The sequence below is a fragment of the Temnothorax curvispinosus genome, unplaced genomic scaffold, assembly GCF_003070985.1.
Source record: "Temnothorax curvispinosus isolate PA1 unplaced genomic scaffold, ASM307098v1 QBEX01006981.1, whole genome shotgun sequence".
NCBI classification, from domain to species: Eukaryota; Metazoa; Arthropoda; class Insecta; order Hymenoptera; family Formicidae; genus Temnothorax; species Temnothorax curvispinosus.
This window is the reverse complement of record NW_020216761.1, coordinates 119,925-145,822: the sequence shown is the minus strand read 5'-3', so window position 1 is coordinate 145,822 and position 25,898 is coordinate 119,925. Positions and strand designations below refer to the sequence as shown.

Below are 25,898 nucleotides of genomic sequence, written 5' to 3'. Positions count from 1 at the left end.
TGCAAAAACAATATCTTCAAGAATTACTGATATCAGTAATTCTGTAAGAAAAAAAATTAAAGAATCTTCTAACGTCATGTACATATTATGCTTTATGTCTTGACGAGAGCACCGATATTCGACACACGAGTCAACTGAGTATTTTTATTCGAATCGTGCAAGACGATTTCTCGTGTGTCGAGGAGCTTTTAGATTTCGTCCCTTTACATAGCACAACAACGGGTCTTGATATTTTTTTAGCAGTTGAAGAATTGCTTAAAAAATTTGAAGTAGATTTTAATAAATGTTCTTCGATTAAGTACTACTGATGGCGCGAGAGCTATGACCGGTTCAAAGATAGGATTCGCTGGTCAATTAAAGCAGCGAAATTTTAATATCCCCGTTATACATTGTATAATTCATCAGGAAGCACTAAGCGGCAAAGTTGTAAAACTGTCAACAGTTATATGGAGACTATGACAAAAATAATTAATATAATTAAAGGTGGACAGAAGTTCCTTAGTCATCGAAAATTTCAGTTATTTCTCCAGGAACATAATTCTGTTCACACAAATGTCCCACTTTATTGTCCAGTACGTTGGCTTAGTGCTGCAAAATGTTTGGAAATATTTTTTGCCATAAGAAAAGAGATCCTCCTTTTCTTGCAAGAAATTAACAATTCAAAATTTCAGATACATATAGCCGTTTTGCAAGATGTCACATTTTTCTGTGAACTTACCTTTATTACTGACATGACTATAAATCAACTTAGGCTTCTCAATTTAAAGCTGCAAAGACCAAATCAGAATATTTCCCAATTAGTTAGTCATGTCGATTCTTTCCGAAGAAAATTATAGTTATTTAAATCTCACTTAAAATGATAATATTTTTCACTTTTTTCCTTGCCAGATTCTTCTCGAAGAACACGGCAGTAACTGTTAATTTCAAGGAATACATTCATTTCGTAGATACTCTCATAGAAGAATTCAATACGCGTTTTAGTTGTTTTGAAAAACTTAGAACCGAATTAATTCTTTTTGAGAATCCCCTTACAGCGCCAATCGAAGAACAACATCTTGATTTGCAGGATGAACTATGCGATTTGCATAGTGATATATCCCTTAAAACAATTAAAGAAACCGGTGTTGATTTTTTCAAAATTTTAAACAAATCAGTATACCCAAAGCTTTATAATTTCGGCCTTCGGATTTATTCCATGTTTGAGTCCATATATTTATGTAAGACTTCTTTTTCAAAAATAAAATTTATTAAAAATAAAAAGCGTTCTTCTTTAAGTGATGAATCTTTACCGCGTCTTATGCGGCTCGCAACATCTAATATGGAAATAGATACCTATTCCCGCTCTCGCCTGTAAAAGATCCCGAAAGACGTCCTAAATTTTCTTAATTCCTTTAATTTTGCTTCAATTAGAGTCCTTTCAGTCGTCAGTGGATTAGGCCTACAGGGGATACCACTTAAAAAAAAAAAAACGCGTCAACAATAGTACCTCACGAGTGACGTGAAAGCTATTGTAAACACATGTTTACGCTCTTGACCCTTGAACGACTCGTGAACTGCGCGCGGGATGGCGAGGTAAGGGGAAGGCGCTGGGCGGAGCCAGCTGAAAATCGGCTGAAAAGTGCCGATTTTTTTGCCAATCCGCGCTATTTTCGCTATTATTTTCGAGGTGAGGCACGAAATGCTATTGGCGCTTAAGCCGCGTTCGGGGAGCTTGCTATCGCTATCGCGCTATTGGCTCCTCGAACGAAGTTCATAGCGTTTGCGTTTATAGCGTTAATAGCGTCTCCCCGAATGCACCCCTCGCGTCTATTGTCGGGAAGCAATTAACGATCCGTAGCAGGTGGATTGCGGGACCGTGAGATCGCGTGTGCGTGCGGGACGAGTAACTCTCGTTCGGAACCGGCAAGGGATAGGACGTGCCTAGCTAAGAGCACGAGAACTCACGGCCTCTCTCTCTGTATATTAAGGACTTAATTAAAGTAATTGTTGTGCAGCTAAAAACCCCCCTGATTATTCCGAGTCCTTCGCGATACTCCAAAATATAAAACAGTGGCGACGAGGATAATTTGGAGAAATTCGGAGGCACGTCGCAAACCGGAAGTCAAGGGAGTTCGGGAAGTTTCGAGAAGGCCACGTGGCAGGAAGAGAGACGAAGGAGAAGACGTTAGTCTGGAGTAAAAGCGGAAAGAGAGAGAGAAAGTGAGCTGGCTAAATTAATTACGAGTAAGTAATTGAACCGAAAACCGAAAGAATGTCGAGAGACCGTCCGGATACGCCTAGCCCCGGAGTAACGTTCGCGAATCCAATTCGAATGGATTTCTTCGAGCCAAATCAGCAACCATTATTGCGATGGTTACAACGGCTGGAATGGGCGTTTCGAGTTTTTCAAATAACGGAGGATAAAGCTAAAGCGGCGTATCTTCTACATTTTATAGGCGTTGAAGCCTTCGGGATTTTGTGTGACCTTTTGTATCCTGGAGACCCGTACGCACAGTCCTATGGGTTACTAGTCGACAAACTAAAAGAATTTTACGCGCCCGAGCCACTTGAGATAGCCGAAATATACATTTTCCGGAAGCGAATGCAACAACCGGACGAGAGCACGCAGGAATATATGGCCGCTCTGCAAGAACTATCCCTTCATTGCAAATTCGGGGATTATCTTCAAACGGAATTACGGAATCAATTCGTTTTTGGCTTGAGAAACCAAAGAATCCAATCCAGGCTGCTGGAAACGGCGAATTTGACGAGCGACTCAGCCCTGCAAATTGCTTGCGTGATCGAGCTGGCGGAAAAGGGGGTGAACAAGTTGAAGGAGGAAGTCCCAGAAGCAGCCGTGTCGGGGCAGGAGCAAAGCACTAAAAAAAAACTAAAGACCGAGGAAATGACCGAAAAAAACACACTTCTCTAGAGGAGAACAACGAAGGGCGAAATCCACTAATCCAGGTAATCGAAAGGAGTTAACATTAGCGAAAAATAATACTGGTTATAAACTTAAGCGGCAAAATTCTAAAAATAACATTATTTCTTGTTTCAGGTGTGGACAGGCTTGTTATGCGCACAGTTGTACCCTTTCCTCGAAGTGTAAAATGTAGAGAATGCGGAGGTTTTGGTCATCTACAAAAAATATGCAAAAAAAAGACCAGACGAATATGTTAGAATGTTAGAAGAAGTGTGCCGCGTGGACGAAGTAGAACACACGGAGCACAGAGGGAAATTCACGGCTTCGCTGTATGTTGAAAATCGAAAAGTGAGTTTTGATGTAGATTGCGGTTCGGCAGTTACTTTGGTAAGCAGAAAATGGTTTAAACATAATTTTCCGAATATGGTTTGCCACGAAATGCGTTTAAAATTGCGCTTTTATTGTAAGCAAAATTTTGTGCCGTTAGGGTACATTAGAGTTAAAGTTCGCGATGTCGACGAAATTAAAGAGTTAAATATGTATGTTGTGCAATATGATAGAGACCCGTTGTTAGGCCGGGAGTGGATAAACCAGCTAAATGTATTAAAGAAACTTAAAAGTAGCTTAAAAAAAATTGAAGACATTAAATTGTTGAAAGAGTCAAATGAAAAAAGATTCGATAAACTTTTAAAAAAATACAGTAAGGTTCTGAGTGACGAATATGCGTGCATTAAAAATTATAAAGCGCACTTGAAATTGAAACCGGACGCTCAACCGGTATTCATGAAAAGCCGTACGGTTCCGTTCAAAATTTTAGAAAAAGTAGAGAGAGAGTAAGAACGCATGGTAGACGCGGGTATTCTTGAGAAAGTAGAATCGTCCAGATGGGTCACGCCAATTGTACCGATATTAAAGAAAGACGGTGGAATTAGAATTTGCGGCGATTTCAGTGTGACACTAAATCCGGTTTTGGTAGTGAATGAGCATCCCTTGCCCACTACTGAAAACTTATTCGTTTCAATGGCTGGTGGAAAGATATTTTCAAAAATTGATTTAAAACAGGCATACTTACAATTGCCAATCGATGATTCCGATAGAGAATTACTCACACTGAATACGCATAAAGGCTTATTTAGAAGTACCCGTTTAATGTACGGAACAGCATCCGCACCCGCGATTTGGCAGCGGACGATAGAGAGCATTTTAAAAGGCATACCGGGGGTAGTAACGTTCCTTGACGATATTCGAATTGCCGGAAAAGATTTGAAGCAACATTTAGAGCGTTTAGAATTAGTATTACAACGGTTAGCCGAGCATAATATACGTATTAATTTAGAGAAGTGTGTTTTTCTTAAAGATCAAATCGAATATTGCGGTTATATTTTTGGCAAAAACGGGATCTCTAAGGATCCCAAAGAAAATTGAAGCCGTTAATAAAATGCCTAGACCGACGAACCTCACGGAACTGAAAGCTTTTATCGGTTTAATTAACTATTACGATCGATTCATTAAAAACTTAAGTGAAATATTATATCTGCTAAATAGATTACTAAAGAAGGGTATAGTAAGTTTATCTGGTCAAAAGATTGACCAAGAGATTGAAGCGTTCTTTAATAAGGTTAAGCAAGAATTCAAGAGATAAGAAAATTTTGGTTCCGTTTGACCCGAAACTGCCTCTTGTATGTACTTGCCACGGATGCTAGTCCGTACGGAGTAGGAGCCGTTTTCTCTCATATTTGTCCGGACGGCACGGAGCGCGTGATACAATATGCGTCTAACTCTTTTACAGAAACTTAAAAGAAATACCCGCAAATTGATAAAGAAGCGTTTGCGATTATATTCGGCATTAAAAAATTCCATCAATATTTATATAGAAATCGATTCATACTGTTAACCGATCATAAGCCTTTGGCACAAATTTTTAATCTACAAAAGGGGCTTCCGGCCTACAGTGCGTTACGTATGCAACACTACGCAAAATTCCTACAAGCTTTCAATTTTAATATTAAAGATCGAAAATCGGAAAAACACGGCAAGGCAGACGGATTGTCACGCTTGCCTATATCAGAAACGCGTAGTGGTGAATACGATATGGTGGATATTTTTTAAATCGAGAATGTGGAAGCATTGCCTGTAACGGCCAGAGATATAAAAAACGAAACAAATAAGGATGCGTTATTAGTTAAGATTCGAGCGGCGCTGGAAAAAGGGAAAAGTTTAAAAGCATTAGGGTATAAGAATCAGGAATTTGCGCTACAAGACGGTATAATTTTCCGAAAAGATAGAGTAGTAATTCCAAAAGTGTTAAGAAATAAAGTATTACAAGAATTGCATTCCGGCCATTTTGGTACAGTGCGAATGAAACAATTAGGACGAAATTTTTGTTAGTGGCCGAACATGGATAAAGAAATCGAGAATATAACAAAAAACTGTAATGCATGTAGCACTTTTAGTAATAATCCGAGTTGTAAAATTGAACATCATTGGGAAGCGGCAACGCAACCATTTAAAAGAATACACATAGATTTTGCTGGCCCATTTTTGGGACACAACTTTTTAGTTTTAGTCGATGCATACACGAAATGGCCTGAAGTGCATCTTATGAAAAATATAACCGCGGAGAATACGATAGATAAATGTAGAGAAATTTTTACCACTTTTGGATTACCCCGCAGCCTAGTCACAGATAATGGTAGAACATTTATTTTGAAAGAGTTCCAAGAGTTTGTTAAAAGCAACGGTATTTTTTATAAGCGCACTGCTCCTTATCATCCAGCAACAAACGGTTTAGCAGAACGATTTGTACAAACACTCAAGCAGGCGTTACGCAAATTAAACCTAACAAACGGAAACATTAAAATCAATCTGCAGAAGTTCTTGTTCCATTATAGATTGACTCCTCACGCAGAGCTTGGGAAATCTCCTGCTGAAGCAATGTTGGGGAGGAAATTAAGAAGCAGATTGGACTTAATGTTTCCGGAAACAAATAAAAAGGTGCCAAATATGCCAAAAATAGATATTTCAAAATATTTTAAAAAGGGAGAGAGAGTCGCGGTGCGAGAATACTTAGATAAAAATATAAAATGGCGTTTCGAATGTGTGATAAAGAAATTAGGTACACATTACATTATGAAATTAAATTAGACAACGGAAAAATCTGGAAGCGCCACATAAATCAAATGCGGGGTTTAGGAAAAGACATTACGAAATACAAAAAAAAATAGCGATTGCGACCATGATAAGCAATGGAATACAAACTACGACGTTGTTAATTCAGAAACGAATATAGAATTGGAACATGAGCCGCAGAATTTCGCCTCTGATGCTTCGGGTGACTCTCAAGAAAGAGAGTAAACAGACCGAGGAGGGAGGAACTCTCTGTATATTATACTGTATATTATTATATATGACGTGGTGACTGTTAATTAAAGTACTTGTTGTTCAGCTAAAAACCCGCCTGGTTATTCCGAGTCCTTCGCGATACTCCGAAATATAAAACAACTATTATTTAATTATAAATACAAAATATTCAATACACTTTTAAGAGAAACACTTTTAAACATTTTAATAGTATTTCTTTATAATCTTTAATTTTTTAAGATATGGCCAATCATTGTAGAGTGGCCAACAACTGTATTGTTTACCCTTATTTTATGACCATATAAGTTTTTATTTTCCAAAACAGCTAAATTAATTTTACCTTTTTTACAAGAAAAACAAAAAATTAGTTAGAAAATAATACAACATGAGAATGTTAGAGTGTTAATTTCATCTATTACTTAACTGATATTATCGGTTTCTTAATTTTAACACTTATATATTATCAATTTCTATTGTATTTTATCTAATTTTTGTCTTCCTTATGAAAAAGATGAACTTAACTGCTATTGAAAATGGACAACTCCATGTTTTTTAGAACAACTGTGATTATTGGAATATGTATAGATATATTAAAAACAATATAATGATAAGTTGCGTTTCGGCGACGATGTCCGTTAATTTCCACGTGATGACTGTCAGGTAATACTGTTTGTCTTCTGATTCCTTATTGATTAGTCAGATTTTGTAAAAGTTCTTTGTTTAATTAAGACAACAGTCGCCCCGGGAAATTGCATCGTCCCGCCTTTTAACGAATTGAGACGACGTACTCGACCAACGGATTTATGGCGATGCGGACTCTGCGGAACTGACGGCATGGCTGGAATGGCGATCTTTGATTGTTTGACGACGGCGTGATTGCATGTAATTTTTTTCCATTTTTTCTTCACTGAAGATGGTCCAAAGCGAAGGACCGAAACGTTTGTTTTATTTGTCTATATTGTACTTGTTTATATATTAAAGAACTGGTTTATATATAATTAATAAATACAATATGTAATTAATAAATACAAATTTAATTAATTTAGAGTTTATTTTTTTTTTATTTTAATTTTTTTGCATTTAGGCATTCTTATTTACAATACTATTTATAATTTATATACAAAATACTATTATAATGCAATATAAGGCTAGTACCATATAATTAGAAATCGAAAAAAGAAATTCAAGTAAGTTAAATTTAAAGTAAAACAGAAATATTTTTTCAAACTGCAGAAGAATAATTATAGGATTTTCCCTGGCAATTACATGTGTACATAACAATGAAAGAATAAGAAATAAAACTAGTAAGAAAGTTTTTGATTTGTACTTGCTCTATATAATATATATGTTTCGTATCTCAATCTCCGTGTACTCGATTTACGCAGGAAATATCACAAAATTTAATTATCTGCAGATGCAGATATTAATAAGGCTTCCTTATTTAACGCTGCAATATAAAAACTTCCGACAAAGAGAATTTAGCATAAGAATAAGAATAAGAAAAGAAATATAAACTGTTTTATAAGATGTTGGTTTAAAGCGGAGAGGTTATCTGGTATAACACCATCAGAAACCTCGGCGACGTCAGGAATATTAAGGAAGAGCGGACAAACAGAATTTGCACTTGGTGGTGACAATAAGTTATTTTGTCTTTCGATGTCATCTAACTATAGTCTTAAAAGAATGTCTCAAAAAACCTAGATACGCCTTTAACGATGAATTTTGTATATTTTACTTCAAATTTCTATTTTATTATAATTACCACCTAATTTTACTTCAAGAATTTGTTTTAACTTGTCTTTTATTTTGCAAGATTCGATTGTAACAACTTAAAACAAACTTATAGTATATACAATGTCCACAGTACGACAATTCGTCTTTCGTTAAAAATCTAGGTCTGTCAACCTTTACTTGTGACGTCAGAAGCGAGAATATGCAGATGATTCTTACAACTCACGTACTTGTACATCATATATTTTATTAAATGAAATCCATAGTTTGTCACAACAAAAGTATTTATATTGGATCTCAGGCAATACAGAACATTCCAACAATGTTGTAAGACTCTTGCGATAAAACTGAAATTACAATGTTATTGCAATATCACTAGAATATTCTGTATAATTTAGCTGCAGGGATGCAAGATTTATCGTTTTAAACAGTCTTGGAACTCGACTATACGAGCATCATGAGCAAATCGTTTATCGCTCTTTTTCATACATGCACAATTAGCCGTTTGCGTTTTTTAAGAAAACGATTTGAAATTCTTTTGCCCAGGTATGAAAAGCGTATAATCCAGACAATGTCGACTCTATTTCGCTATGCGACCCAAAGTTCACCGAGATTAATTCCATTTTTGAAAAGTTGTTTGCGTAGATATAATCGTTTGTCGCTCTTTTTCATACATGCACAATTAGCCGTTTGCGTTTTTTAAGAAAACGATTTGAAATTCTTTTGCCCGGGTATGAAAAAAGCGCATATACTAATCCAGACAATGTCGACTCTATTTCGCTATGCGACCTAAAGTTCACCGAGATTGATTCCATTTTTGAAAAGTTGTTTACGTAGATATAATCTCGTATGATAATGCAGCATAGCTTTCTTCGGTTCTGACGTCACGCTCAAAAGAGCTGACGTATTTTACAGATTCTTAAAGAACACGCTTACAGATGCAGGAAGTACGAGCAGGAAATCGATATCTCTGTGTGCATGCGTGAAAAAGAGATAAACGATTTGCTCATGATGCTCGTGTACAAGGCTATTAGCTTTTGTCTGGATGTTATATAAATATTTATAACGATAAAGAGAGGATCATACATTTTTTACTTATACCGAGAACGCTGCTTTTTTATTTTTTATGCTATTCTTACGAAACAAACTTATAATACGAGCGAAACTCAACTTTTTTTTACAGCAAATTAAAGACCAAATTATTCACAATTATATGCAGTTTAACGGCTGTAGTAAAAGATAGTGCAATGATAATTTCATGCACATTATTCGATTATATAAGTTAGCCAGTTGACTAAGGGTCAAAAGTAAATAAAAAATTCTAGCTTGTTTTTCGATAACAATTTGAACGCGAGATAAAAACGGAATGTCCCGTAAATGACTCGATCATTATATGCATGAAGTCAACGCTAGTGTGACAAGTGCGCAATGTGGATATCCCCGAGACCGCCGGTTGCAACGCATCTCTCTTACTGGTTTTTTCTTCTATATAAGGAAACAAGTCGGAAACAGATAAAAGTAGACAACGATATAAGTGGAAAAACAGCTCGCTAAAGACTGTCATTTGGTTGCTGTTCCGAGGATCGTTTAAGTCGCTTCCATTTCGCGTCTTTACTCATTTCTTAAACTTGACATCGGATTACTCGCACGGATACAATCATGAAATATATTTTTACACGTGAGTACGATATAACGAAATAGATATTGACTTTTTTTTCCCAAATGTATAAGATATCAGAGGTTTTTCTTTCCCCCTCTTTTTAGAATATTTCACTTAACATCCGATACATCTGAATTTGAGTAATTTATTTTCTATATTTTGTCAAGTCTTCTAAATATTTAGAGTGCGATCCACTTAGCGTTTCAACGCTCTTGGAAACATTTTATCCTTGTTGTTTATTAAATGTTAAACAAGGACAAAATACTGCTCTGAAGCGCGGCGTTTGAAACGTCTGGGGGATCGCACCCTTAGTCTAAATATTTAAAGAAATATTTAAAGAAAAAGAAAACGGAAAGATATTTCCTCGACGCTTTATTTGATAGTTCCAATTTCGAGGTTTCTGGATTTGTCTGCAAATTTTCGTTAAAATGCGCGTACGCACGTCATGACACGTCATTTTACTCGATAGCTGTGCACGTATTGACCATGATTTGGTTGGTCGCCTTGGCATTCCCGCAAAGAGACCCGTCGGACGGGATCGCCAATGACTCTATAATATTCGATAATAATGAAGCGAGTAGCACCACACCGAGAATCACCGCATCGAGTACCTCCACGCAAAGCACTGCAGCTAATTGTCCGTGTGTCGCGACTGCCGAATACAACCCAGTATGCGGCACCGATAACGTTACCTATTGGAATATGGGAAGATTTAATTGCGCGAGAAATTGTAATCCAGGTACCATTAATTCTACTTTATTGTTTTATTATTGTATCATTATTTTTTATTGTTATATTAAATTTAAATTTATTTAACGTCTTTCGGTAATATTTTTCTGTAAAATATTTCTCTTTATCTGTTTTATTTAATTATTAAATTATTTATAATTTCTGATTTTGTGCCACTTACTTAATAACACTAAATATTTTATAAGGACTCGAGATAAGAGTGATCAGGGCTTGCGAACCATACATCCAGCAGAGCAGTAATTGAATATTGCATGGCCTGCCATATATAGGTACAGATAAATTTTTTAATATTGATAAAATTGTATAACATTATTTTATTTTATCTCTTTTTCGTATATAGTAAAACCGGCACGCTTTGAATGTTACAGACGTGCACACGTCCATTAAAGGAAATTCCTGATATGCGATCGCAATCATCAGCTAGTTCCTGGTCATCGACATGTCGCAAACTCCATGTGTTATTAATGTTCGATGTATTACTACATTTAAACATGTGCATTTTTAATTTGTTATTGCTAATCTTTATGTAAAAACTACGATCTATTATAATTATACTGTATATATACAGTATATATATATAATTAATTATATTACATAATATACTATTATATTACATAATATACTAGATTACATTTCTACTGTTATTATATTAAATTAAGATTTAACAATCCATACAAATACAAATAATTACTTGTTGTGTTCTAACATCACCGCGGCTATCAATTATTTATATTAATGTCCACAGATTCGTAGTGAAGAAATTTCTCATATTTCTCAGAAATTTTGTATTTGAATTAAGTTTTATGAAAATTTCTAAAAATATATATATAATTTTTTTTAGATACTTTCAGAAATAATTGAATTAGGATTTTCGGAATATTCAGTATCCTGTATGAAAATTTCTGATAAATTGCACAGATTTTCTCATATTTATTCAGATTTCTACAAAGATATGTTGGCGGGAAAAATCTGAAATATTTTATTCTTATTTTGTCTGAGTTTTTCTAAAAAAAAAAAAACATTCCAATTCGTATAAAATATCTGAAAAATCCTGAGCATTCTGAGAGTCTAATAATTTTTATAGAAATTTTTATTTATAATATGAACAATTTTGAGACATTTTTCCACCAAGGATGTCATGATAGCAGCCGCAACTCTAAATGATTTTTAGTTTTAAAACACTGCGACATAAATAACACAATCCTATTGTAGCTGCCAAAAGATGTATTCGAGAAGATAATCTTGCTGATAGGATACTTACTATTAGCATTCTCTTATGTGATTTGCAAGAATAAGTCTGACGAATAAACGCTCATTCGTAGGAATGCGACGACCTGAGTAAGTCATGACGAATTCTCGGCGAAAGTGGTTTTTTTTTTTTTTTTTTTCTCGCACAGTTTTAAGTTAATTTATTTATAAACTTTTATACTTTTTTTATAATTAATTTAATATTTTGATATTGCAATTTCCATAACTTTTTGTTAGAAAAAAAGAATTCGAATAACAATATCGCGTAAATGTTCTTTAAATTTTAAATATATTACATAGTACGGCAAAATTAATTGGTGTTAAATAAATGGTAAATTGGTAGCAAATAGTATTTAAGCAACGGTACTTAAAAGCTACCTATTTAAACTATTTAAAGATATTTCAAAGTAAAAAAGGTATTTAAAGTTATTTTAAAAAGCAGATAATTACAGCAAGTTTTATCTCGCTATTTGCTGCCAATTTACCACAATTGTATTGTGCCGTCCCTAATTCTTACTCGATCGTTATGCCGTTTATTTGGTGTTGAAAATCTTGCGCGATATTTTACGTCAATTTGCTTTTATTTTATGAGAAGTTGTATTACATGTCTGCTGTTGTTTTGCAAACATCGATTTAATTAACGGATTTTGCATGAAATTTGTTACCTCGCTTGTTACCAAGAAATTTGTTGCAGATGATTGACGAGGTAAACTCTTCCTAAAGAAAACAAATAAAACAAAAAATTAAAAAATTGAAACAATAATTATATATTTTTTTCGTATCGTGTATCGCAGTTTGAAACAAATCAGAAATAAACGTTGTTTGTGATACAGAATATGAAATGTATAATTAGTGGAAGAGATTGTCATGTTATATATTTAATTCGCTTTAATATTTTTTTATTTTTACAAAAAATTTGGCAATTAGCATGCAATGAATAAGTCATTTTATATTAGGAAATTCCCTCTTTGCTCATACTTACGCGTACTGTAGATAGGAGCGCTGGTTGGCAACCGGTTCTATAAAAAGAACCGCAACTAAGGCTGCCAAATAGTAGTTCGTCGAAGTCGAACTTCTGTAGATCATCTTGAGCGTATAAGACGTCGCGCAACGTCGATACTTGGCAATCTCTTATATCAAGTAGACTTTAGCAAAATGTTATTTTATTTATCGCTGAGTAAGAAAACTATTTCAAACACTTTGCGCGTGACGTGAAGTATTATTCTCATACATCAGCTGATTTTAGTATTATCTCAATGGTGTTAAATAATTCTTACAGTTGCTGTACCACCATTTCTCATTGCTGCATTTCCACAAGTAAGTAAAATGTCCTTTCGTACGATCTGTTGTAAGAGAGAATTTGAGAAATATTTAAACAATTTGAGACATTTGGATATGTTGAATATGTTGTTAAGAAATATAATCGTATGTTATGTTAAGCGCAATAAATGACGCCGACATATTATAACGTCCGTGGGTCCATTGAGTCTTTAATATTTCGAATTTCCTTTATATAAAGATAATCTCTTTATTTTACATGTCCTATGAATAGAAATATTATAATACGAAGTTTGCATACACTTTGTTTATATTTTAATGTTTATTTTAATATTCTGAAACCAATATCATAAAGTTTTTCACACACATTCACATTCTTTTTGTGTTTGTTAAAAGTAATATTTCTGTATTTTTGAAAAAAGTATTTTTGAGAGTCTAATATTTGTAAGTTTAATTCGATATATATATATATTTCCATAGAATTTGGATAATGCAGTTCAAGCAGATGGCTTCGTTTTTGATGGTGCAGTAGCTTCCGAGCAATCTAATGGAAGCCAAAGAATTCCTTCAACATCCACACCGACAATTGTGACGTCTACTACTCTGACTAATAATGACATATACAATGCATGCTTAGATAATTGCCCGGTAATTATAATTCTTTTCTTACTGAAATCATCAACGTAAATTTTATTAAAAAGCTAACGTTTCAATCGAGAGAGAACCTTTTGAATTTTGGACATTTGCTTCTGAAAAGTAATTTTAATATTGAATCTATAATGCATTATTTTCTATTAACACTTCTATTATAGGTAACACACGAATACAATCCTGTTTGTGGTACAGACAACGTCGATTACACTAATCCAGGAGGATTGGGTTGCGCGCAACGCTGTGGAAAAGGTGATATATTTTATAAAAACTTTTTTATATTTAACAGGTGTATTTATTTTGCTATATGAAAGATATATGCGCGATAACAATATAAAACAAGCTTAATTTTATCAGAGTAACAATGATCTCCAAGATCAATTTTTTGCTTTAACGCTAGAACGGTCGAGCTAATCGTTTTATTATTTTTCAACGAGACAAATAAATTATTTTGATCAATTCTTTTAATTTATCTTTATTATTATTATTGCTTAAACCCTTGAAATTATATTAGGGGAGACCGGGGCTATTATCGTGGCACATTTTTGTTTTAAATTTTTTTCTCGCTTCGTATAAATGTTTGACTTACAGATAAGAAAGAATACCATAAAATCTACTCATGCATTATGCTTAGTGAAGTCGAGTGACTGAATACAATTTACCGTTTCGGATCTCTTATTATTTTATTCGGCGAGAAAACAAATTTTCGGGATTTAAAAAATTTTACTTTGAGCACCCGTAGTCAGACTTTCTGTCAGAGAGAAAAGTGGTTGACACGCAAATGCCATTCCGTTGGTAACTAGAGGATACTAAGAGACATCTGTGATTGATATTACAGGATTCTAGCAGCAAGCATTTTAAAGTTAGGCCCGCGACAAAATTTCAGCAGTGTCACGAACAGCCCCGGTCTGCCTTAATTATATTTATTTAGCAAATTGATATTAATGTGTAAAGCATTATGAATAAAAAGGCTAAAATTAGATAAGAAAACTTTTCCTTTTATATCACACAAGAGATGGAAGAAAACCATTCTTCCAAATACTTTCGGTCGTTCTAGCATTAATGGATTTTGCAATAGCAAATTTATACATTTAACGATCTTTGCCCTGTAAAATATATAAAATGATAAAAAAAAAACTCATATGTAATTACAGTATAAGGCAGTGCGATTGTGAACGCATTAAAATGTTCAATACACAATATTTTATATTTACAGAGGTGACACTAAATCATTATGGACGCTGTTCAACAGGCAGAACTGGATAACTTGCAATTTTCATTACACAATACAATTCATGATAATAAATGTTTTAATGAAAGACTGGCAAGTATAAGAAAAATAAACATATTTACACACCGCTATATGTATACATAATATATTCAATGTAAGTGTATTTATTTGCTTTTTAAGCGAGAATAATAATTTGTTGACTTTATTTTCACTTTGGTCTTTTTACTTTGTATAGTTATAAAATTAAAATTAACAATTACTAACATTAAACGAATTATATAAATAGATTTTATAATATTTATAAATCGTTAATAGACATATATATCTCATATACGTATTACATTTAATGCAAAAAGTTTATCTCTATTTTAAAAGTTTAATTTTTGTTTACAATAAAATGACTGGAATTTCTTAAAAAACGAAAACTATTTCCTATTATTACATAAATAAGTCAAAAGTAACTGATTACTTTACTTAAAAATTTTATGACTTGAAACTTATATAAAAGTGTAACAATTTTTTTTCATTTTTTTAACTTTAAAACCTTTTACACAAATCTATATAATATCTAAGTTATCCTTGCGTTTGAAAAATGGGGAAAAAGAATCTGTCATCCGATCGAGGAATCGTTTCGGTCGGCCCACCTGACCCTTCGTGCAATTTCGAAGTTTCCTCCGTGAATGCCATAAAGGTGTCTCGCCAATATCTCAGCTCTGTCCTCTTCGGCCTCTACGGCCATTCTTCTGTAGCGACGAACGGCTATGATGCAACCGGCAGTGAGTACAATCTGAATTATCAACCAAAAGATCAGTAGACCTAGAGCTAGACTCGCGTCCACGCAAAAAAGGCTGTCCGTAGATTCTGAAAATAAAACAAGACTCGTATAGCTCCATTAACTCTGCAGTAATTTTATTATTTATAATAAATATCTATAGAATTCGGAAGTGCAAATCGAAGTTCCCGACGCTTGGAGGACGTAGCGGTACCGATATATTAAACTCACTTCCGCCGGTGATCAACAGCGTGTCAGGATTTTCCCTGGATAAATGGCCCGCTGTTATCACTGGACTTTGAACGACGATAGATAGTTGTAACGGTAATTCCGCGGGCGTGAGGTTTCTGAAAATTTCTGTTACCTCGGCGGTGACCGGCTCCTCGACCGGCCCGATCGACCGTCGCTTCCTGCCGTACGAGAGCTGTCCTCCTCTGCATGTGGCCTTCAAAGAAATCATAAATTTCTAATTTTTTCGCTCTTTAATTAATACAATTGTAATTTATACAAAGTGCTAAATTAATATTTACTTATTTAAAAAATATATTCCTTTATGTAAAAAATTATAATATCTTCTAATATTATATTATATAATACAATCACGACTTAAGCAATGTAAAAATCATGTTAAAGTGTTATGCCGGAATTACGATGAACTTAACGTAACGGGACGCGACGGGACGCGAAGTAACGTAAAACCTAAACACATTGTTTTTATACGCGGCTGATTACGATCGACTTTACGTAACGCATATAAAAACAATGTGTTAATGCATTAAAAAGAATAGTTTTAAGTCTACTTACCGGTTCACATTCCTCGATACAAAATCTGACGATGACGTTAAATCGGACAATTTGACTGTCGGGAAACTTGAAGGCAGTAAATGTTGAGATCAAAGAACGGTTATCGATTGGATCTTTCAACAGCGCGGGAAACGTCGCCGGATCCGTCGGACACCCAATCTCGTCCAAAAGAAGATACGAGGATTCTCCGGATGCACTACTAGCTACTAGGTGTCCAGCTGCGATGTCGTAAGTTCCTGTCAAAGAAATTATATCATTCTTTTTTTGTATAGTCGAGATAAAAGATGTATTTCATACACAGCTAAAACTAAATTTGTAAAGTTTTTTTTTACATTTTAAAAATTTCTTAAAAAATTATTAATACTTTAACATTCTTACCCGGTAAAAAGTTTTTCATATAAAAACATATATAAATATATACAATTATATATGAATAAATATGTCCATACATGTTATTTTTCTCTTGTAATAATCTGTGTTCGTATATACAGGAAAAATAATAACAAAAAGAATCTAAAAATAATTAAAAAGATCATTTTTGCATTGTATTTTTTATAAAAAGTGAAGTTTGAGAAATCGAGAAAATTTTCCCATATATAATCATATATAAATATAACAGAGTAGTTAATATAATAGCTGTTACATTTATATATGATTATGGCTGGGTTCGTTTTGACGCTTTCAGCGCTGTAAGCATCATTCTATCTTTGTTGCACATCGAACATCAAACGAAGATAGAGCGATGCTTTCAGCGCTGAAAGCGTCAAGACGAACGCAGCCGATATATGGGCAAATTTTTCTCATTTCCTCAAACTCCACTTTTTATAAAAAATACAATGCAAGAATAATTTTTTTAATTTTTTTAATTATTTTTAGGTTTTTTTTTATTATTTTTCCTGTATGTACGATATATACAAACACAGATTATGCAAGAGAAAAAAACATATATGGACATAATAATTATATATTTCATATATAATTATATAATATTTATATGTTTTTATATGAAAATTTTTTTACCGGGTAAGAAAATTCTAGTTTCGATAGAATCAAATTCAGTGATAAAAGAGAAACCATAAAATGTATGGGAACATCCTATGTAAATGCCGCACAAAAGATACTCACCGTTCACGGGATGAATTTCAATTCTGAGCGTTAGCTTCTGCCCCAATTGGGTAACGACGGCGTCCGTATTGTCTTCGTTGAGAATTCTCATCGTAATCACTGGCACCTCGGATGATACGTTCACTACAATTGACCCAACCGGCGGTACGCCTGCGCTAAAAAGAGTAACCAGAGCCGGAATATCGGGGACGCTTGTCACAGTTTTGCATCAAATGGTGGCAAATTAAATTATAAAGAGTGAACATGTCACTCGTTTGAAAAAATGTGTACGCAATTCTATATGAAGAAAAGCTAGACTTACTTTGGATCCTCGAAAGAGAAATTCGAATGAACGGTCACGTTTCTCGGTTCCGGTAGGCCGCTATCGTCTAAGGAGCATCCGACTCTCACCGACTGATCTCCTAATCGCTGAATGATTGGATTGTATTGTATCACAATAGTGGCCCAGACCAACGTGTGCGTTCTGCAAAGAATAAAACCCGGTGGCTTAATAAAATCGGCCTTTAATTCGACCAGTAATTTATTGTTTCATTACATTTAACAAAGATCTAAAATTAATCGAGCCGATTAGATGGTTTCGAGGCCAAGTACCGGTTTTCATTGTCGATGGAAAACGCGGGTGTAAGGCCGCACGCAATGCCGGGCTTCTCGATTTGCTCTTTCTTTGGCAGCGGCAATCTTAATATCGTCACGTTGTGCCCAACACCGTTAATGCTGCAAGTAGTGATGTCCCCGTATCCAGTCGCGTACATCCGTCCTACGAAGGGCTCCGGAGTGGTCAGTATGACTGTCATGGTTGATTCGCCGCACTCCACTTTCACTGCGAAACAAGGTAGTGCCTCAGTATGAAAAATGTTGGACAATAAAACTTGTAGACTGTAATAAAGTAAACAGCGATTGATATGTATATAGTGTAGAATAAATAAATATTGACATTTCCGGTCACACCGCGAGTAGGATCTTATATATGTCTAATAATAATTTTTGTAAAATTTATATATTTTGTTTTAATGCTTTTTTGAATCATGTGCCTTGAATCATGTAACCGTAGTTTTATGGGCAAAACTTATACAACTATCCACATTGCAAACATACGATCTAGACAAGGCTCTTGTTCCTTGTAGACCACGTTAGGTCTGGTAACCAGCGAACTAACTCCAAGACCGATTGTGCTATCGGAATGCAGGAGACAGAGCGGTTTTTCTTCCGAATAGTCGACAGTGTAGGCTCTGCAAATGAAACCATCCACACTGCGGTCACATCTCTCCTCGCACTAAAAAATAATCATGATCAAGTAACAGAGTGAATCGGCTCGCCCAAAAAAAACGGACAGGAAATATATAGAATACCTGCTTTAGGTCAAGTCCTGGCAACGCCACATCCGAATATGGCAACGATACGTTCCGGAATTCTGCATAGGAACAATAGCTCTTCTTCGCTATATCAGGACGTATAAATTAAATTCAATTCACATGCAGTTCGGTCTTACAATTTACAAAAAGGCAGATCGGTTTAGCGACTTACTTATATTATGGCACTGATCCTGTAGATACTCATCTCGATACATCGACGATCTGTAGGCTTGCGGTCTGGTACCCCTTTCGAGCTTCGACAACGAACACGTACCAATGGTATCGTTGATTGACAAAGGCTCGCCCGTACGGTATTGCGCGGACGCACATTCGTCTCCTGAGATTATTTCAATCGTTCATATATAGGTTGCAGTTTCTTGACAGTTTCAATTTATTTGATAGCTATGGCACAATTCATATGATTACTTTGCATACCTGCTTGCAAACACTTCTCGTAACACTCGCTTCTCTTTAGTGCTTGATGAAACCAGCCGGACTGCCCCTCTTTCAATATAGCTCCCAAGGTTCTTTCTACTTGCCACAATCTCTGCTGTTTGCAGCTCGGTGGGACTGAAAGTGCAAACGCAAAGAGCTTTAAAAGATGCATTTCCGAAAACATTTCCAAAAGTTTTCTTCAGGGATGAGATAAATTATTAACATTTTTTTTCAACGCTTTTCAGATGATTTCCTTCTATCAGATAATTGAATTCAAATATATAACTTGATTTATATTTTATATAAAAATATAATACTTTATATATTTTATATAAAAATGTAATACTTTATATACCATGAAAGAACAGTTCTTACCTGTAATACAGATCTGATGGAACAGTGTGGCATTCGTTTCGGGAATGAGTTCCTCGCTTTTTACTTGCACACTGTAGCAGATGTTCCTCGCGAAGTCGACTACGAAAGCTGTGCAATTCAGACTTTTACACCTATGGACAAATTTTTAAGCGGTAAATCTACATACTTTTCTGCACAATAGAGAATCATACTTATAACAATACTCGTAACAATACTCTTTTTTTTTTTTTTTTAAATTTATATTAATTTTCCTAATGAAGATGTTATGATATCAAAGCATTAATCTTAATTTTCGCACAAGGCGAGTATAATTCACTGAATGCATTTACGAATACATATGTAGGCAATTCCACGTCAAGTCGAACAAGAAATGACCTCGTATTTTTTAAATCGATCGTGCGCGCGCACGAAAATTCTTTAACATGAAATATATATAGGTACAAAATAAGGAGGTAAATATTTTTTGGTCTAAAATACTTTTTTGCGATACAATTTTCGTGAAAAATAAAGAAATTTATCAACTAAGAAAAATTAATATTTCTATATTATTTGCCGTAGAAAAATCTTAAATTTTTTAAATTATTGTTTTTATAAAATGTAATATTTATAAATGTGACTTGTATAATGTTGATTATATTCAACATTGTAAATTATGTCATTCATACTGTACATTCTTCCTGCAAAAGATTTCTGAAGAAATCGATGTGCCGCGCTACTTGGTCAAGTCAGAGACGCGATCATGGCGCAAGGCTCAGTCGTTAAAAATACATAAAAGTAGAATCCATCGTTTCTCCATGAAATAAAAAAAAAGTATATTTTTTGGTAAAAAATAATAATTAAGCATTTCAATTTCTTATACCAATTAAAATTTGCAATTTTTTGTAAAACTATTTTTATAAAAAAGATTATCTCTTTAGTTTTTAAAAATACATTTTTTAAGATTTCTCAATAACAAATATAACTATAGAGATATTAATTTTTAAAATTGACTCCTTTATTTTTCACAAAAATGGTATTGCTTATAACTTTTGTGAAAAAAATATTTTGAGCAAAAAAATGCGTATCTCTTTATCTTATATATATTTTATACATATAAAAAAAGTTTCACGCGCTCGCGATCAATTTACAAACAAGTTCATTTTTTATCCGATTTAACGTGGAATTACCCATGTGCAATACAATATTCATAATTCATCTAAAGATTTTATTTCCTTATGATATCAGACTTCCTGGAATAACTGAGAAATTTATTTGTTGGAATATAGTTATAAAGTTGACGGAATTAAGAGGGAGATATAATTAATTGATGAATCACCTGTCAAAGCAAGGCGCGATGATACCATTGTTACCTATGGACGTTTCTGTAACACCGTTTCTGTAAATTACAGTCTCTATAGCGTTTGCTGGCTTGGCCCCGACGATCTTTTCCCATCCCGTATCTTGATCCTGACAACTCTCAGACCAACCTGAAGGGCATAGATGCGCGTTTTGTTAAGTATGGAGCTGCAGTTAAATAGCCTTGTGTCATGCCTACACAATGCACTACGCGCTATCGCTGATGCTAGATAAAGAACACGATTGTAAATGCAACTCGCGGACGGACAATTGTTTAAACACGTCTTGCGATTAGTCAAACTTATAGTTAAAAAATACGTGAAATAAAAGATGACGAATTAAAAATTGAATGTTTTCGCTAAAAAAAAGTGCCTTTTTAAAAATAATAAAAAATCTATTTTTAATTTAAATTATTTTTAAAAACTTCCCAGTTTAAAATAATATTTGTCTGTAATATTTGTTCTAATTAATCGTATATTTTTACTTTGTAAAAAAAAAGAATTCTTTTTTCACACTTCACGATGTGATAATGTCTACAGCTGTATTTTTCGTAGTGTATTACTCGCACGTTGAGCCTCACCTGTACTTAAAACAAGGCAGTAGGTGAAAATCATGCCGGCGAAACGCAATGTCGTCATCTTGTATGTTTGCACTACAAACTACGGGACAAGACCAAATTGCGACAGATGGTTTTTTTTCAGGAATTTTTTCCAGATCGTTCTACCTCCGGAACGGCATCTCCTGCTTCTAATCGCACCACTGATGTACCTGTGCAAATGTCGTTACGTAACGCCGCTATCACGTGTAAAAACTGAAATCGGCACGCGTGACACATTGGGTCGCGTATAGGTTTGCTGTCGAGTGGAAAAGCAGTTAAACATGATCATCCGCGATTAGCGCGGTTCTCTTCTTTAAGGACCCCTCCCTTTTAACTTCAACGTTTTAAAATAATGCAACGTTTCTCACAAGCGAGTTCCTAACGTTAACGTTTTATGTGTGCCATTTTTACCTCGCGCGCTTTTGGCTTCGCTATCTCTTAACACTACGTAAGCACACATAATCCGCGCGATAGCGGCTTATAGCAGGATTTATTTTGTTGAACACGAGCTCTGTTGAAACTCGTATCCAATAAAATAAATCCTTCTGTAATCTGCTTGCCGCAAAGCTTTATTCCATCGAACACAAACAGATATTACGTGTACATACATACATTTACCTACCTCTCGCAGTAAAAAAATTTTCTATATATAATTGTACAATCCAATGCTCTCTTAAAAAGAGAAAATTCCTTTTTGCTTGCAAATATTAAAAAAAAAATGTTAAGTGCTAATTGATTAAGTATTCTTCTGAAGAAGTCACGCGTCATTAATGCATCCGAATGTGCAATGCATATGATTGCAATGTCGATGACGACTCATACTTAATATTCGTATTTAAAACAGTGAAGAATAACGGAAGATAATAATTAAGCTATTTTTGCATTGACACGTAATCGCGTATTCAACTGATAAGTTTAAAGCACAAGTAAAAAATAATTTTTTTAAGAGAGTCTACGTTTTACAATTTTACTTTACGTTTTATTTAAAATACAAAGAATTTTATAGAGTATCGTAAAATATGAATTTTATATGAATGAGCCAGTGGTTTACCTCAATTATATAGCCGGGTATTTTTGTGACGATATGATTCTTATATTCTACAGAAAAAGCCCCAAGAAAAGTGTTTACAAAGAATGGTTTAAATAAAAGATGGTATTCAAGAAGTAAACAGCATAAAACGTTGGGGGACAAGATAAATAAATTCATATATCTTAAGGTTTATATTCTTCGAGTAAAAGAGAGGATCAAACGCACGATCTCGAGGAGACTCGCCTCGGACACTCGTTAAAAAAAAAATTGTGAGCTCAAGTCTCTTGCTCTTTGTACTTTGAAAGCGTCCACTCACGCTGTTGTGCAAACGCCGATCCGTCATTGAACTCTCTTTAGTAGCGATCGTCACACTTAGCTGGGACGTGCATCGCCGGCCGGATTAGAGATCGGTGCACCTCCTGCGCGGCTCCAGCTTCTCACGCGCTTCTCTCATCGAGCTGCGCTCGCGATTCACTCTCGATGGACATCCGTCCTTACGTTCGTTCTGCCGGAGCGGAGAGTGAGATATCGGCGCCGGGACCTGCGCCGGCTTTACCGTGCGGCTGCGAGGCAGACACGTAACGAAATGAAAAGCGATCCGCCGTGCACCGTGCACCGTGCCACAACGGCGGATACGACGAGGAAGAGCAGAGGGGCATTCCCATCCGCCTGCCTGTGTGTGATCGAACGATCGGATGCGGCTGGGTAAATACCGGCACCGCGCGACCATCCATTCACCGGCATTGTCGTTAAAAAAAAAAAAGGAAAAAGAACGATGGCGAGGTCGGCAAACGATTATCTGGGATGTTCCGCGCCGCCCAAGTGTGCGACGTTCGCTCACCGTTGACACAAATTCGGCCTTCGTGTCGTCGCATCGTTATCGCTACAGAAGTGCTCACTTATGGATGGTCATTTGCATAATTAAGTATAGGGCGGTCCAAAAGAAAGTGCAAATACAGTTTGCCAGTTTTGATTCAACCAGCATCCATTTTTACAAAGATAAAATCTAAAGGAAAAAAAGGACTGTTTTGAAATAAATATGAAAAAGATTTGGTTATAAGCTTCTGATCAAATAAATTATTTTAAGATGCTACCCAAGGCTGTTTTTTTTTTAGTGCGGCCGCGAAATGTTCTAGCTGTTACAGCGTTAACAGAGTTTTCCCACGGTGTAGCCAATAGAATTGAACAAGCATTGGAAGCCTATATCGATGGCGAACATCGAAACCCGTGTCCTTCGTTTTACGTAACTACCTGGCATCGTTTACGCTCGTTAGCCAGTGGCATATATATGTACATCGATACAGCAAGACGGTATATCTAACGCGCTTCGCAAAATAAGCGACTCTTTCGTGAACATATAATAACAATGTAATATAAGGGAATTGCATATTGCTGCTTTCTCGGAATGTCGTTATTCGATAATGGCGCGTTACGGTAGATATTTTTTTTAAAACATAGGTTAATGACTGTTGCAAAATAGCAAAATAGCTCGGATATTTTGGGATGTCTCAAGATCCTAGATCGTAACAACGAATTTTAATGTTGACTTGGACAAATTACTTGAGAGAAACTAAATCGGGAAGAGGAAAAATTGCTGAATCCACATAATTGCCTGTTTTCGTAGAGAAGAAATCAAACATTAAATTAATATCCAATTTCAAAAGTCAGATACATATTTAATGTCGCAAGAAAAATTGCTGTCAATTCATTTTTATTAATCTATTTTTGTAAAAAATTGTTTACAAGTAAATACATTTAAAATAAAACACGCAATTACAAACAAAATGTTATTTATATTGGGATTGAGAAATAATCTGATTCACGTTCTCATTTCTATATAGATCCCTTCGCTCTCACTTTTAACTGAAAACATGTGTGTCTGACTTTCATTCCTATATCACCTGTTATGTTAACACGTCTTATTACTACACATAAGTGAAATCTTCGTCGATTTGTCGTTTTCAGAGGTAAATGCATCAACCTGCGGGTATGACGGTCTTACGTAAATAACATTTCTCGCAATGACTTGCGAAATAAGTGTAATAAACATTACCCGATATTCCAGTTTATGCGCTTGTGATATCTTCAAAGTTATGAAGAAGATCTCGGAAGAGAAATATAAATTTGAAATTCTTCAATATAAATTATGCAAGGTATCCAAATCTAAATGAGATATATAAAGAACGAGACTTACTTACTTTGTTCGGCATTATCTAAATTACAATTGCAATATTATACATAGAACAATACTAATTTCTACTTTCTTACTTTAAAATTGCTCCGCAACAGTTAATTTTTAAATTACTCCTTTAACTTTTTACGATTGTTCTATCTCGTTTAACTTTCGTTTCACTTTTTACCGCTTTAACGTCATTTTAAAACCTTTAGGTGCTTAGTGATTTTAAATTATATACGATACAATTGTTCATTCAGCATCACAATCTACATAATACGATTTGGAATCCGAATGACGGTACAACAAAGAACGCAATCGATCCGATCAAATTTACGTAAATTGATCTCATCGTTTTCCGATGAGCAACAACGGTGTCGTTGGCCCGTATAAATGAAAGCCATTTCCTCATTACGAGCAGGACGTATGAAAAGGCACATAGAATTTCGAACAAGTAAATGACAGCAAATTGTATTAAAATAAAAATGCATGTTTATTGTTTGGATAAGAATGTTTATAAACATTTATTACACATATTTCACTATTTATTATATCTTCAACAAATATCATTATTAATTTAAAAAATCTCAACAATAATTAATATAATATTAAGATAAATGTACCAATGCCAGGACACATATACCTATGTCTGAACATTTTTATCATTTTAGTCCTTAAATAAGTTATAACGCGAATTAATTAAGTCTTCAAATTAAAGAGAATCAAAGATAAAAATATTTTTCTTGTATTATACTTTTATCCGAATAAGTAATTTTTACTTTGCCAGAAAATAATAAACACAATTTAGAATTTTTATTGACTATATATTAGAAATGATTATAATCGTGACTGGGGTAATATTTTAAACCCTGGCTGGGGTAATATTTTCCGCAACGAATGTAATATTTAATTAAGATGCTTATATATAAGCATATAAAATTACTTCAATTCAGAACGACCAGAATCCTTGGTCGAAACGCGATGACGATCTGTCACGACGATTATAATCGTTGCCGGTAGTCAATTAAAAAATTCTTAATTGTGTTTATACTTTTATCTTTGATTTTAATTCGCGTTATACTTATTTA

The 25,898-nt window shown here is 34.5% G+C and overlaps 4 protein-coding genes across 4 annotated transcripts; 3 read left to right on the top strand and 1 right to left on the bottom strand.

Moving 5' to 3' along the window:
* Positions 1-1,913: 1,913 nt before the first annotated feature.
* Positions 1,914-3,887, top strand: LOC112456596. The gene is made up of 2 exons (XM_025019257.1): positions 1,914-2,946; positions 3,038-3,887. The coding sequence occupies exon 1, from the start codon at positions 2,252-2,254 to the stop codon at positions 2,909-2,911; it is 660 nt and encodes a 219-aa protein (XP_024875025.1). The 5' UTR covers positions 1,914-2,251; the 3' UTR covers positions 2,912-2,946; positions 3,038-3,887.
* Positions 3,888-9,428: 5,541 nt separating this feature from the next.
* Positions 9,429-10,999, top strand: LOC112456580. The gene is made up of 4 exons (XM_025019229.1): positions 9,429-9,671; positions 10,123-10,392; positions 10,589-10,672; positions 10,772-10,999. Exons 1-3 carry the CDS (start codon positions 9,653-9,655, stop codon positions 10,645-10,647), a joined length of 348 nt encoding a protein of 115 aa, XP_024874997.1. The 5' UTR covers positions 9,429-9,652; the 3' UTR covers positions 10,648-10,672; positions 10,772-10,999.
* A 1,719-nt stretch (positions 11,000-12,718) lies between these two features.
* On the top strand, positions 12,719-14,975 carry LOC112456581 (solute carrier organic anion transporter family member 5A1-like). Its single transcript, XM_025019230.1, has 5 exons — positions 12,719-12,828; positions 12,931-12,968; positions 13,410-13,577; positions 13,742-13,832; positions 14,797-14,975. The coding sequence occupies exons 1-5, from the start codon at positions 12,807-12,809 to the stop codon at positions 14,844-14,846; spliced, it is 369 nt and encodes a 122-aa protein (XP_024874998.1). The 5' UTR covers positions 12,719-12,806; the 3' UTR covers positions 14,847-14,975.
* A 221-nt stretch (positions 14,976-15,196) lies between these two features.
* LOC112456571 lies at positions 15,197-24,302 on the bottom strand. Its single transcript, XM_025019212.1, has 14 exons — positions 22,954-24,302; positions 21,590-21,777; positions 20,990-21,140; positions 19,675-19,805; positions 19,300-19,434; positions 19,037-19,201; positions 18,862-18,950; positions 18,608-18,785; positions 18,104-18,332; positions 17,814-17,975; positions 17,513-17,667; positions 16,388-16,623; positions 15,815-16,028; positions 15,197-15,672 (listed from the first exon to the last, which is right to left on the bottom strand). Exons 2-14 carry the CDS (start codon positions 21,645-21,647, stop codon positions 15,422-15,424), a joined length of 2,154 nt encoding a protein of 717 aa, XP_024874980.1. The 5' UTR covers positions 21,648-21,777; positions 22,954-24,302; the 3' UTR covers positions 15,197-15,421.
* Between the last annotated feature and the right edge of the window lie 1,596 nt (positions 24,303-25,898).

Excerpts from the sequence above, each read along its gene's own strand:
- LOC112456571 (XM_025019212.1), bottom strand. The coding sequence starts at position 21,647 with ATGACGACATTGCGTTTCGCCGGCATGATTTTCACCTACTGCCTTGTT. Across the intron at positions 19,806-20,989 it reads ATCGCGCCTTGCTTTGACAG|GTGTAAAAGTCTGAATTGCA; the intron begins GTGATTCATCAA and ends ATTTGTCCATAG. Across the intron at positions 18,951-19,036 it reads GGATCAGTGCCATAATATAA|CGAAGAAGAGCTATTGTTCC; the intron begins GTAAGTCGCTAA and ends GTCCTGATATAG.
- LOC112456581 (XM_025019230.1), top strand. The coding sequence starts at position 12,807 with ATGTTATTTTATTTATCGCTGA. Across the intron at positions 12,829-12,930 it reads GTTATTTTATTTATCGCTGA|TTGCTGTACCACCATTTCTC; the intron begins GTAAGAAAACTA and ends TAATTCTTACAG. Across the intron at positions 13,833-14,796 it reads CGCGCAACGCTGTGGAAAAG|AGGTGACACTAAATCATTAT; the intron begins GTGATATATTTT and ends TTATATTTACAG.
- LOC112456580 (XM_025019229.1), top strand. Across the intron at positions 10,393-10,588 it reads CGCGAGAAATTGTAATCCAG|GACTCGAGATAAGAGTGATC; the intron begins GTACCATTAATT and ends ATATTTTATAAG.
- LOC112456596 (XM_025019257.1), top strand. The coding sequence starts at position 2,252 with ATGTCGAGAGACCGTCCGGATACGCCTAGCCCCGGAGTAACGTTCGCG.